The sequence below is a fragment of the Scophthalmus maximus genome, chromosome 11, assembly GCF_022379125.1.
Source record: "Scophthalmus maximus strain ysfricsl-2021 chromosome 11, ASM2237912v1, whole genome shotgun sequence".
Taxonomy (NCBI): domain Eukaryota; kingdom Metazoa; phylum Chordata; class Actinopteri; order Pleuronectiformes; family Scophthalmidae; genus Scophthalmus; species Scophthalmus maximus.
The window spans coordinates 7,986,484-8,001,140 of NC_061525.1; the positions used below are offsets into that span (position 1 = coordinate 7,986,484).

The 14,657-nt window shown below is 42.4% G+C and overlaps 1 protein-coding gene across 1 annotated transcript in view; it reads right to left on the minus strand.

The window, feature by feature from the left end:
- gbe1b (glucan (1,4-alpha-), branching enzyme 1b) overlaps positions 1 to 14,657 on the minus strand; it is a 68,858-nt gene that overhangs the window by 8,609 nt on the left and 45,592 nt on the right. Inside the window, exons 13-15 of the mRNA XM_035622795.2 lie at positions 12,936 to 13,120; positions 9,208 to 9,338; positions 1,426 to 1,543 (exon numbers count right to left, since the gene is read on the minus strand). Of these exons, the coding sequence (XP_035478688.2) occupies positions 1,426 to 1,543; positions 9,208 to 9,338; positions 12,936 to 13,120 (434 nt within the window). The remainder of the gene's footprint in view (positions 1 to 1,425; positions 1,544 to 9,207; positions 9,339 to 12,935; positions 13,121 to 14,657) is intronic.

A 14,657-nucleotide genomic window follows, 5' to 3' on the forward strand; every position in this document is an offset into this window, starting at 1 on the left:
ACTAACTAACTAACTAAAAATGAATAAACACTATGCGTTCACTAGATACAATTAATCACATGACTGGCAGAGGTGGTATATCGGGATGTGAAATAAGGTCAGCTAAACCTATCGAGAGGTTGTTGTAACTGCCATTTTCCCGATTGTAATGATAATATAGTAATACCAATAAATATTTATTATAGAGCAAAATGAGATTTAAAAAATATCCAGATTCCAAAGTGCTTCACAAGGCAGCATTAAAAAAATGAAGAATACAGATTTAAAAGACAATAGCTCTAAACCTTCAGAAAGACAGATCGGAGAAAATTAATATTCAAGTAAAATCAGAAAAAGATCTCCTATTAAAGTTTGTTTTAGGAGAGGACATAGAAGAGATTACTGAGTCAGTCGACCCAATTTCCCTGGGGAGATCGTTCCAGAACCTCGAGGCCCTGACTGCAAATGCTCGGTCCCCTTTTAATCACATGAACAATAAAGTAACCTTCTCAAGTGTCATCATGTTCACTCATGTTTACACTGAAAATCCTCGAGTGAAATGTTACGTTGTCAATTAGAGAGGATTTGACTAATGGATTTTTTTTTTATGCTTTTCTTGAGGTGTGTAAGAAAAGCCATGCCAGTTATTCAGCAAGCACAACAGGACGATGTCAAAGCAGGCCCTTTAATTGAGTAGGCAAATAAGCAACTAATAGCATTCATGACGCCCGTGTCTTCTGTTGTGCCAAAGTCGGGACTCGGGAGCTCAATGGATTGGTTCGCAGGGACATTTCAGTGGAAATAAATCATTGTTTTTAGTCACACAAATTCAGCCTGATGTGAGAAAGGTCTGCTGTTGCATGTGCGTTTCAAAAGTCAGAGAAAGGTCTACGAGACCAAAGCTGTGCCACAAGTCTGCACAATACAAATGAGCGAGTTAGGTGAATGGTATTTCAACGTGTTTTTGTTGGGCAGTTGAAGCAACAATGTTATTTTACAATAACAAAAACAAATGATCCAAAGTTTTTATCCTTCATATTTAATTTTCTGATATATTTCTGGAGCTGTCTCATCGCCCGCCCACGCTTACTTTTGATGGTTTTTCGGCTGTGAGCAACACCTCCATCACATACGCGTGCTGCGCTGTGGGACAATAGTGCCCATCGACAGCACCCTCAAAAATCATTTAGTATGCATACTGACATGTTTGAGTACACTTAATTTTGTCGCTTATTCAGTGTGCATGTACAACATCCCTTCCAACCTCGTCCGGATTAGTATGCAGAGTGGGATGGCGGTACGGCATAGAATATTAGTTGAAGAGGTCTAGAGACTGGACTCTGCTACAATGGCCCTGGACTTCTAATGGAAGTATACTCCATGTTTAGCACTCGTTGACGTTAAACATAAAAATCGGACCAAAAGTGTGATTGTGGAAATATTTACCTGCATGGAGTTGGAGCGACCGTTGAAGGGCTGGGCCTCACTGAAGAACTCGGTGTTGTGGTCCAGCCGTCCGTGACCTCCGTAAAGAGCCTCGTCCGAATCCAGCTTGATTTTGTATCTGACAAAGTTGGGGGGGAGGGGTTAAGGGTGCAAAAGCAGTAGGGGAAACTCGATTACGAGATCTAAGACATGAGAAGGACAAGAGAAGGTTTTATCGCCGGTGCTTTTGGCGTGCTGGACGTGGTTTTAGCAGTGCTCCGCCGGTTTAAACTCGCCGAAATCCTCACATCCATCAGTATTCATCTCCTCCTCAGTAACATTCCAGAGCTCCAACAGACAAAAGAGAAACGCTGCCTGGAATTAACATAAATACAAAAGCAATTCAGTCATGGCTCAACCATCCCTGCCTGCCTTTCTAATTTATCTAATTCACTGCATAAATTATGAATTTGATCAACAAAAAAAAAAGAAAAAAGAAAAGTGATTTGAATGAGTGACAACAGATAGACACAAAGAAAGCGCGCTCCCACTCCTCCTCCAGGATGCACTATATTGTGTCACGACGTCGAACCACAGTGGGATAATCAACCACATCTGGACACTGATATGTGCCCCTTGACTGTTTCATGGTATACAGTGTGTGAAATGTGCTGTGTGTTCTCACTGCACGTGATCTCTTTTTATTTTTGACATTTGGGGGGTTTTCTGAGACGATGATTGTTGCCTAAAAGTCTTGATTAATCCACTGTGATTTGACGTTATAAAGCAGTACGACTCGTTCGGGGAGGGCTGTGGGATGGTTCTTTGCTGCACTGAGACAGATAAATAGTTAAGAAAAAAACAGCAACTGCCTTTGATCATGCAGAGGAAAAGATGCACATAGTCTCTGTGTGTGTGTGTGTGTGTGTGTGTGTGTGTGTGTGTGGGGGGGGGGGGTGAGCAGTGAGGCACGGCGCCTTGCCATCCCTTCTTTTTCTTCATTCTTTTTGCACAACGTCTCCACTGTGCTTCTGCACAAGGATGCTCAGACACTGAAGAGCTGACTGTTGGCAGCTTCCATAATAAGGTTACCACAGTTCCATGAAATGTTTGTGTTCTTGAAGCGGAACCAACGTGGAAAGCCATGGCATGGGATATAATATGTAAATCGCACCATATGCTCCATCGGGAACTTCAGCATATATTCACCTATTTTCCTGTTTTTTTTACAAAAGTGCAAGATCAAATTGATATAATCAAGTGATGAATTATGCCCTTCAGCAGGGGGGAAATGGAGGATAGTGTCTAATTTAATGTGATATATCAATTGTTAGGAAAGTCACACTAAAGAAAATGTTTTCTAGAGACTACTTGAATTATTTTTGCTTGATAACCCCCCCCCCCCAAAAAAAGATGGATGTCTGAATCAGTTGCAAGGCTGTTATTAAAATCAAAGTAAATATTGAATACACTGGATTTAAAGTGTCAGAAAATCCACTTTGTCAAGTATGTATATAAATATATATTCGTATCTGAAAACTTATCTCCAGGCTAAGTTTAGCCTTGCTCTAGCCAATCAGAAATGCCTAAACGTGCACTCTCATGTGTAATGTAAATACCCTTAAACATCCGTGCGGCGCCTTATTAATTCCCGTCTCTGCCGGGACGGGAGTTGTGAGCAGTGGTAATGTAACAAACGGCAAGAGAGAGAGAGAGGAGCGCACATGCAAACAGCGCCCTAATTGGCCGGCTGAATAATCACCTTTATCTCCCCATAGGCGATATTCGGCAGTGCGAGTGTGATCCTCAACGGTGCCTCGTTCTGCCCCAGAGCCGGGGAATTTCCACTTTGGCTGCCTGCTTGTCTGCTTTGATAGTGATGATTAAAAGGAAGCGCTGCTCCGTGCATTGTTTCTGACGAGGAGAACGATCCCCGGCCTCACACCTCCTCTACAGAACAAACTCATCGTTTCATAGTAAATATCAGAAGAAGAATATACAAATAGGGCAAAGCTCAGAGGCTAGGATGTTTTTCTGGAAACTGGGGATATATGTGATTTCAATCGGGTTCATATAGTAAACCTTTTTTTTTTTAAATAAGCTATAATGGTGCATGGAAGTGTAAATTTTTGGTTTCACCACTACACTCCATGTGCACTGCATGTGTATGTCTGTGGCTCTGGAAATGAGGCATCGTTAGAGTCATTCCTGGCAAACTCCTCTGAAGAAAGCGAGAGCCAGCACAAAATTGTTAGTTGGAAGCTTTGAGTGATTACATCTTTGTTAGTGGCAACAGACGGCTGCAACAATAGCTTTGCAGTTTGGCGGTGAAGTATTGTTATCACTGCAGCCTTTGTGAATAAAGGGGGCGCCTTAAGAACACAATCAATTTTGTCCAATGTGCAGAGGGAGAAGAAGCCAGTCCGAAGCTCGATGATTAGAGCCACTGACGACCCGAAAACAATCTGGCCATGACCATGATTGCAGACCAAGCCACTGCTTAGTTTCTCCACCAGCTTGTTATTTTTTTTTTTGTCCTGGCTTCATGAAAGTAATAGCACTCTGGTGTGAGAGTTAAGTCGTGTGTGCACGTTTGAAGAATGTGGCGCAGCCCTGTAAGAATTCTGAACGCCATGTCTTGCCTTTTCAGACTCGACTTTTCCCGGAATGGACGGAAGCAGCTGTAACACAAACTGACCGACTGAAAGGGGGGTCCTGAAAGGCTGAACATTGTAAAAATGAAGGGATGTCCTTCTCTTTATGTGAAGAGCACGACTCCTGACTGTACTATATAACAGCCTTGAGTATAACTTTTTACCGTGACAGGTCTGGGAAGACCCAGACAGGTTTTTGTCCGACCGAGTGATGGGCATGCTTAAATTTTAAGATTATCATTACATACGAAATACAACTCCACAGCTACACATTTGTACAAACAAAGTTTTGTCGCAGAGGGCTAAACTGTTTGGATGGTTGAACTCGCAGTGAGAACTCAAATTTAAAAGGTTTTATTTTCATATTTTAAGCCCCCTTCTAGTCTGAAATTGTACCTTGGTAGTAAAATGTCACCAAGCAGTCAAACAGTTAGACACATTTATACAAACCTCCAGGTTAGCCAAACTTCATATACTTCAAATAATGACTGTTGGATAGACCTGGTAAATTTCATAGTTTCGTCAATTTGTATCGCCCCCCTGGAGGCTTGCTGCAGTGCATGCCTGACCCCGCCTCCTACTATTAGCATACGGTATATGGACCAGACAATAATAATAATAATAATAATAATAAATTTCATTTATAGAGGTTTCTGTCATTTTAGGTAGTCCTTTTCACACTGATGTATGTTCAAGTGTCTTTTTATGAGAAGTTTGGTTTAAGTTTGTTATTTGATGCTATAAAATTAAGAGGAAATGACATGATTGTGAGCTCAAACTGACTGGCGATTGGTCGAGAGCTTGTATTGGCGGGGGCCCAATACCACGGCTCTATTCCACGATCACTAATACACAGACTCCAAATTGACACAAAAATAATTTAGGTGTTGCAAAAAACAGAGCATGATATGTTTTCTGACTATAAATGTATTGAGCTGTCTCAGAATGAATGAGTCTCTGCTCATGGGGCTTTTGGGTTGAGTTTTGGATGTCAAGAGCTGCAAACTATTGTTTGTGCACTTGGTTACAACTTGATTTACCTGTTCATAGTATTGTCAAAGAGTTGTTATTATAATTCAACCTACAAATAATGTGATCGATACTTTTGCTGCTGCTGTTTCTTGCCTCATCAGTAATGTGAGTAATGTGAGTATAATCCCAGATATCATGAATAACTGAATTGAGAACAATGTGATCCTAAGAGGAATGATGGTTGAAACTGCACAAATAAGAACAAAGTTGTAACAAAATTGATTTCTTTTTCCTTTTGATGCCTGAAATAAAGCAGCTCATCAATTTGTCGACAGCCTTTGAACGCCACAACATTTGGAATCACGGCTAAAACCTCTGGAGTCACAACCTAATGAGATCCCACAGAGAGAGAAAAGTAATGCAACTTTGTTTATGCAATCCGTCTTGATGTACCTTACCTCCTATGATTCATTCCAGATAATATCAAGGTAAATTATTGTCAGCTATGCACACGACTGCGTTATTTATTCTAAATTCCAGTTAGTGTCACTGCACCTGTGGATGAATTATTCCAAATGGCATTCGAGGAAACGGCTCCGACGGGAAAAGAAGAACGACGACCTGACACAATCTCAACTGCCTATTGGCACAGTGTAAATCAAAGACCAATCCGCCTGACAGGTACAGCTTTCATGACAGGATCCAACTGGGATTTCAAATGCTCTAACCAGCCAGATAAAGCCCACTGCCTGAAGAACGTGTCCACCGCAAGTCAGAGAGAAAATAAAAAAAACAACCGCAAAAAAAACCAGTGATGGTTTGAGTGCCTGTCGAAAAAGCTGACATTGACTGCATTTTAATGGCCACCGTTTTCGGGGAAGGTGCCTGCTTCCCTTTCTCTCCCGTCCCTCGTGGTGTAAAAAAAAGAAAAAGAAAAGACAAAAACATTCAAAAGACGACGCCGACGAGAAGCAATAAAATAGCTTGTCTTAAAATGTGAAGAGGGCAAACAAGTCACAGAGCATCCGGGACTGGTACAGCTGGATGGTGACTATATAGTTGTATAGTTGAGACAGCAGACAGCAGTTTCACATTAAACCCCAGACACTGAAACCACAACAGTTACTTAGCTGGAACACATCTCTACAGCATCGGCCACAGGGTGACAACGACTACTATTTTTTTTTCTTCTGCATATAAAATAAAGCAACTTACTGAGAACTCATGCAGAACGATAGTGATACGTTTTCAACAGTGCTGCTGGTGTTTTGGGTTTCGAGGAACCGCCTGAAAATTCCTGAAGGCCAACATGCAGACATCCAATATACGTCATAGGGCAACTGAAGGTAGCTTAGTGGGGGGTTTTTGGCTGGAGAGGGACACCCTCTGATAAAATACAGTACTTGCCACATTGCCAACGGTAATAAGACCCATATTGGATCCATTTTTTAGCGGTACACCGCGTGGTCAGCGGCATCCGGCTATTATTTGCAAATGAGCTGTGGTGTGGGGGCACCTCTGTGGCGCCCCTGACCCTCACACAGGTAGAAAGAAAGTTTAAGTATATGACAGCTGAGTGTAATGAAAAAGCACTTTTGGACTCATTGAGCTTGTCTTGTTTACCTCCTCTGCCTCTGAGTGGCACTTTCATCTGTCTTCTCCCCTAATTGGATCCTCTGCACACATTCCCATCGGAGGATCGGCATCTCCGCATTGCACACGGCGCATTTACCTTCCTCACACACACACACACACACACACACACACACACACACACACACACACACACACACACACACACACACACACACACACACACACACACACACACACACACACACACACACACACACACACACACACACACACACGGCATATTTGCCTTTATGTGTTTACTGCGTCTCTGTATAATGACAGCCAGAGCTTTGCCCTCGCATTTATTTGCATTTCCCTCTCAACCCACCCAGTGTCTGAGGCCTCTTCTCCGACATCAAAAGAAGCACCAGGAGGAAGAGATGTGGTTCCATCTAAATGAAAATAAACCCTCAAAAATGGTGTTACAGACACTTTGCGGGGAGGCTATTAACGCCGTGCCCAAGATTCACCCCATCAAGGCAGAGCAGAAAGCACGAGGCAGAACGTGTGCATCTAACAAGCTTACAATTAACACATGATATTAAAAGACCAGGAGTTTTACTTCTGTTATTCTATCATTCATCAAATCCACTTGATTATTGTCTCCCTATAGACACAATTAACTTGGTAACCTAAACAATGAGCCGCCCCATGAAACGATTAAAAAATCACAAAACAATATCATGAGGCCGATTCTGTATGAGAACCATTTTCATTTAGAATATTTCATTACATTTTGACAGTTTTATTGTTTCATTAATGTTAGCAATACGCATCAACTTATCCATCTGAACGAAACAAACGAACAGACCAGAAAAAAAAAGACGAACAACAACTGCTGTTCAACAGCCTCATTGTCAGCCAATCCAATCATCGTTATTCGAGACTGGATTGCTCAGGCGTGGGGATTTGAGCCGCCGGCATCCAGCGAGAAACTAGCAAACTTTGTCTGCGTTCAGACTCACCATCACATTATTTAAGTCTAAGCAGAAGAAACAACACAGCTTCATATCCATTCCGGGAAACTGATGGCGCCAGCTACACAGGGCCCCACGAGAGAGCGATGTCCGTTATGATGAATAAAAATCTGTCAGATTTCTGTCCCCCTTCACATCCCTGATCATTAAGCCCGGTCTAATCCCAACTGTGGGACTCATTAAATTCCACTGCGCCGCTCACGGGGAAGACAGACAGCCGTTTGCCGCTAAACAGTGCACTTTCTGAATCACTGGGTTCTGCTATTATTTCTCTGTAATAGCAAAACAGCACCACTATAAACAACTGACTTGTATTCCTCTCAGCGGTGACTGCTGAAATTATATCACAAAGGTATTAGCCGAGGAGAGAACACTGCCATTCAAATTGTGGGTCTTTACAAGTCGCACTTGCTTCAAAACAAGTGTGGCACGGTGTTCAGATCAGATCCACGCCTCCCCCGTCGAAGTGATTTGTATTTTTCTTCCAAGGCCCGACGAATGAAATGGCGAGATTCATTTTGAACCACGTCCAGCCTCATATGAACAGTCAGTAGTGGAGCTGACGGGTGGGGTCGCTTGATGACATAAACCTACGGTACACATTGTAAACCTGACCATGACAAACACAGAATACAGTTGCCAGTGTGAGTCACAGAGCCCATTTAAAAAAGTTGCCTGTCTGGTGTTATATTCTGTAAGAAAACCTAAAAAATAAATGATGTTGCTCGAGCGTTTAAATTTACTAGAACAGGAATGAAAGTGCAAAACACACAGGGACTGTGTTGTACAACGCGCAGCGATGCTGGAAAAGACGACAGCACCGTATCCTGAATCAGCTGGTGGGTGTGGCCCTGACATTTTTTGTACTGTAAAATGAAAGCTTCTTCTCCTTGGTGTCGAAGGACGCCATTGTTGTCCAAAGAACAATTAATACCACATCAGTGACCCACACTCTGACATTTGCTTCATTTCTATGGAAACACTGAAGTGCCCAGTTGATTTAGAGAATGATTTAGCCTTTTTATATGAACTGAAACTATATTTCTGTGACATGAAAACAGCTTAAAAAACATACAGAATATTGCTCCCCTAATCCTTTTGAACCTACAGAGACATTTTAAAGTACAAGTACAACTTATCTAATGGAAAAGTGGTCAAGACAATGCTGTTATTAAGTGCTGCCAAAAGATTAGTTAAGAAAGGTTATCAAGATTTATCCACTGGGGACAATTATGTCCGTAAATAGTGGTTGATTACCGTCATTTAATCCGAGCCAGAGATACAGTCGGGTTCCCAATGTGGATGCTTAAACAAAATAAAAGAATTCCCATCTTTCCATTTCTGTCTCCCCTTAAGAGACTTTCACCTTCTTGGTTAAAACATCGTCAGTTGGAGATTCTGTCGGGCGCAAAAACGATTAATAATGTTATTCTATGAAAGACGTAACTAACAAAGGCATCATTACACTGGGTGTGCGAACTGTGGCGTGACAGAGGAAAGACCATGTCTAAAGATTGAAAAAGGAAAGAAGCCGCGACATGACAGATGGGAGGCTCAAAGGATACTTTCCTGGAACTTCTACCGCCACCCTGTAGTCCTGGAAGCTCTTACTGGGGTGGAAGTTGAAGATAAACAGCACATGTGCCCTGTCAAACACTATGACCTTGTCCTCTTCATGCTTGGCACTGACAAAGGCCTGGAAGGGGGAGAAAAGAAAATGATAACACATGAGTTCTTCATGAATAGTCATTACCTTTCTCATCTTGGAATTAGAGAGCTGTAATGGGGCACATTATATCAGCGGACTACACATTTCGAAATAGACCAGCGCAACTTTCCCACATCGGTTTTCAGGTGGCACTCATCTGCAGGAAACAGCGGCCCGGGGTATTGCAGGGCGCACACTGTCGGCTCTAGTCAGCTGCACATGATGAAGTCGCCGCTCTCCTGCCGAGCGAGCTACTGTTAACGTGTCATTAGCAGAGATTATCAATGTCACCCAACCCCCTATTTTTAGCGCCTCGTTCCCCGAGCCAATTTGTGGGCAGCATTCACGGCTGAACGAGAAGATAAGCACCCCATGCAACCCGTCCATCAGAGGGGGCCGGGGTTAAGAAACAGTCTGGAGTCTTCGGGATTTGAAGCTCCTCCGGCTGACAGCGACTGTTTTAGCATTGGAAGACAAATATACCCTGCATTCATTAAGTTGGGGCCCGATAAGCATATAAGGGAAATGTGCAGTCTTACTTGTGGACAAACAGTTGCACGTAAATGCAATCAACAGAATTGGTGGTAATCATGAATTGATTCTGATTATAACTCAGACGATGTTAATATTTGTCCGAATTTTCAAGAGCACCAAGAATAATATCTCCCTCAGACGCAATGATATGCTCACCTGATATGTATGCACAGGCCCTTTAGTGTGACGCACTAGGTGTGAGTTTTTACGTCTCTATTCAGGTATATTTACATCTCATCGCGGCGGAGCGACTCAAGTGATGCTACCTCTGCAACAACTCGGGCTTCAGTTCACGTCCAGAGTTTGTCCTTTGGAAGCTCACAGCTGCACATCTTCAAAGAGGCGGGCACAAATCAGACTGAGTCTGCTTCGTTCACTTACACCGTAGACAACAGGGAGAATTGGTGACTTATCCTGTGCAGCTCCTCATTTGGACTACAGAACGCCCTTGGATCCTCCCACCGCAGTGAAATATTGAACCGAGCGGTAGAATATTCCCACCGAGCGCGGTTACCTTGGCAATGTCATTGATAAGCCGTACAGAGGATTCGGACTCATCTGGTTATTACAGCAGAATCTCTAAGCAGTTATTGGCGTTATCTGTGAGTAATGTTCTACAAGGTCTTTGTGATATTGTATCAATCCCTGACTTATTTATTTATTCATTTTTTTTGTCTCAGCTGTTTCCAAGGATGGAGATCGGAGCGCAGGGAAAGCTACAGTAACCAAGAACTGATGCATTACAGTGTTCACAGTCGTTTGCTTCAGTTTGGTCTTTCAGACCACTTACCTGTTATCTTACATTTTACATAATTATATTTCAAGAATTCAAGAAAAGAAACTTACTGCGTTGAGACAATAAGAAATCAATTTTGCACAGTCATGAGTAGAGCTGCAACAGTTAATTCTCTATCAATTAGTAATGATCAACTAAATTAATCGCCAACTACTTTGATTATTGATTAATCGGTTCCAGTAGTTTTTATGGGAAAAAATGATTTCAGCTTCTTAAATGAGAATATTTTCTGGTTTCCTCGCTCCTCTATGACAGTAAACTAAATATCTTTGGTGTGTGGACAAAACAAAATAATCATCTTGGGGTTTGGAAAATTTTTCACCATTTTATGGACGAAACAACTAATCGAGAAAATAATCGTTAGGTGCAGCCCAAGTCGTTTGAAAACCAGTTTTCAGTGATGTCAACATGAATAAATATTCTGACATGTTGATAACCACCAGTCAAAAACTTTCTGATGATCACAAATAATTATTAGGCAGCTTAATATCACAACAGACCCCGTTTTATTGCGTGTGGTGAAAAACTAAATCTGTTATTCCACAAACTCACACCCTCTCCCGCCTTCAGTAAGAGGCAGTCACTGCCTTAATTCCATGTTGTGCCCAAGAACACTTTGACAGGGTAAACTCTGGCCCTCAGAGATATCTGTAATAAGGAACAATATTCATTTTCCTTAATTATCCGTTTTGTGATGGATGATCTTCCTGCACCCGACACATCACAGCTGCACAGAGCTTCACACATAATTTAACTCAGCGGAAATTACACCCTTCAGACTGCCATTTCATAATCTTACAGAAATATTTTACTCGGGATTTGAGGTTATCGGTCAAAGAAAGAGCATAATTGGTCGAGAACTGTCATCTGCTACTGTATACGGTTTCACATAAAACAGCCACAGAAGCAGCCAAGAAAACCAGCACCCAATGTTTAGCAGGTCAGCACTGGTGCCAAATGTATGCATCTTCCCAGCCAATAGCATCCTTTGGGATCAGCATTCCCCCCAACTCCAACAAAGGAGAGCAGAGAAACCAGCCAGACTCGGCTTTTCCTTTGCCGCGCCTTCAAAGCTCAGTTTCATCCAGTTGTAAAACATGCAAGAGTCCCCAGTAAGTCAGAACATACCTCTGCTTGATAGACCAATGTGCAGAAATGATCCCTGTGAACCAGACGTGTCTAATTATGCTCTCTGATTCATTTCCTACTCGGCTGCATTTGTCTGTCTGTTGCGGGGAAAGACGCAGGTCAGAGAGCAACGCAGAGAGGTGAAGTTGCTCTAATCATCAGACGGATTCCTGGGGATGTGAGGGTGGGGTGACTGTTTCTGAATCAATTACACAGACTTATTTCTAATCCCTGTCAATTCAGCAACACTCCCCATTTGCATTATCCCATCACTTTGCTGCCAGTGCCTCAAGAGAAAAACATTTTTTTTCGTCTTCCATAGGCTTCGGTAGCAGGCGAGGAGAGAGGCTACAGGATGAGAGTGAGGTGTATTACTCTTCACCTTGACAGCAGCCAGAGAAACAAGACGTTTCCAAAATAAAACTCTGGACATGATGCTGCCTTAGTCCACTAGCATAATTTACAGTGATGAAGCAGCATGTGGGTAAAAATGGTGGCTTGAGAAAACATTCACTCTTGAAAAATTAACCGTACATGAACTAAATAATTTATCAACAGTTGGTAGGTGCATAATAAATTACTACATTTTTGTATGTGACAGAAATGGTGCTGTCAAATTATTATTATTTGTATTTTTAATTCCTCTTCTTCTTGCAGCGCCTGGGCAGAGCACGCAGGAGGCAGGACGTGATGAAAACTTGGCTGCGCAAAGCAGTGTTTTTGTTTACAGTAACCAACATGCCCACACATTTTCCTGCTGTATGTGCTCACTTGGACATTTTCTGGAAATTTTGTCCGGGGGCTGGCAGTAAAAGTCCCAACATTTGCCTTCTCACATACAGCCCCTCCAGAAAAGTTCAGGAAAATGTCCGGACTTCAGTGCATATTTGAAAACAGCTTTTATGTCCCATTGGATTTTATATTTTCATCTATATTACTCTGGATTGACATGATCTATTCATATAAAGGGTTAGGGTTACATATGTGTATAGCTTTCAGACGTGCGGCTCTTCTCCTTGTATCAAACTTCTAAAAATGGCGCCGTGACATTGTATTTTTAATGTGATTTTGTCATTGAGATTGTCTGCACAAAGCGTTGCGGTACAGTGAGTGTGTGAAGTCCTTACAGGTGGGGCTGCCAGCCAGCCGTACTTGTCTTCAGTACGGTTCATGTCCCGGTCAAAGGCGTAGAGCTGACAGTAGCGGAGGTTATCCGTATCCACCAGGTTAAACTGCCGCCGGGCATAGTGGTAACTCTGATTGTTCCCCTCTCTGGGGAAATCCAGCCACTCAGGATGGCCAAACTCATTCCCTGCAACAGAGAGAGTTATTAAAGAATACACATAATGAAGGGGAAAGGTGCACAGTCTCTGTGAATTAGCATTCCTCTATTTTGCCATGATATACAAGGTTTTTTTCAGGTCTTGTGCAGTTTTTAACAAGACAGAAAAATAATATAAAATAAAGAGACAGAGATCAGAGAGACCAGAGCCACATTCTGCGGCCTTTTTGTAACCCCAGCAGAGGTTAGTACATTCCATATTGAAACAGAGGCACAAAAGCTCTTGCAACATTTTCACCAACTACGGTATGTGCCAACCTTTCGGTCACAGAGGAACCTGCTCATTCATGAATAACGCTCTGGGAAGAGCAGGCAACATAAGTGAAAACACTGCAAATAAATTCCACAGGTTTTATTTGACACTCACTTTTTCATAAATGCAAAAAAATATATATTTTACATGACTGGGGGCATTGCTGTGAATGGGGGAGCAAGTGCAAAGAACTAAACAAGTCTGGCAGAAATAAGCACAAAATGGAGAAGCCTGCAGGATACGTTTATCATCTTATATTCTCATTATTATCTGAATTTATGATTTATCCCATCACCTGACAACCACAACTATTGTAGAGTTGAAGCCACTCCACAAGATTGCTCATTCTCAAGACGAGTATCACTGATGCATACATAGCAACACAGGCAAGCTGTAAAAGCTGAATGCAAACTGCAGGCGTGTCGGAAAAACAGCAACGGCCCCATTGCTACGATGCTGTCATAAGATGAGATAATGAATCCATCATTGGATGTCACGACAACATCATAAAACAACAGCCAGAATAATTGGATTCCCGGCGGAACAAGAGATACACAGACAAGAGACAGAGGAAGATGCGTGGCAACAGGACGGGGGCCAGTTGTTTATTTGGTGCAAAGAGCCCCCACCCCCTTAAAAAAACAAAACCTCAGAGTGATGGGATGAAGTGGAAAAGACAGGGAGTGACAGCAGATGCTTATGAAGTACATTATGTAGGTGTTAAAGAAGTACCAAGGCATGGACCGCCAGCAGGACAACCACTGCAGCACTACGAATTAGGGCAGCAAAGACATACTGTATGCACAGTAGAGACAAAGAAGGGGGTGGGGGGGCAGGAGGGTGGTGGCTTCTCTTGTCACATCTGCATAAATAACAAGCCTCCCACACACGCGAAACTTGAAACGTGAAGGAGAGAATCACACTTCAAACTTGCAACACAGGCGGTCAAATCACTCACCGGGGGGGGTGGGGGGGGGGGGGGAGTACAATACACCTTCATTGTGTAATTCCCTTATGAATATTTTACGTGCAAATAATCTCACAGAGCTCAAGGGGGCTACACTAAGTAGATGCAGCCTTATGGCATGGGTAGGGGTTATAATTACCCTTTATGCAAAAATATATGATTCAAAGTTCAACAGAAGAACAATTTAAAATGTGTGTTGGTTAATGATGGTGCAGCAGTGTAGGTCATAAGGTCAGCAAAACCAATAATATTTCGCTAATAGCAACATTTTTTTGTTTTTTAAGATA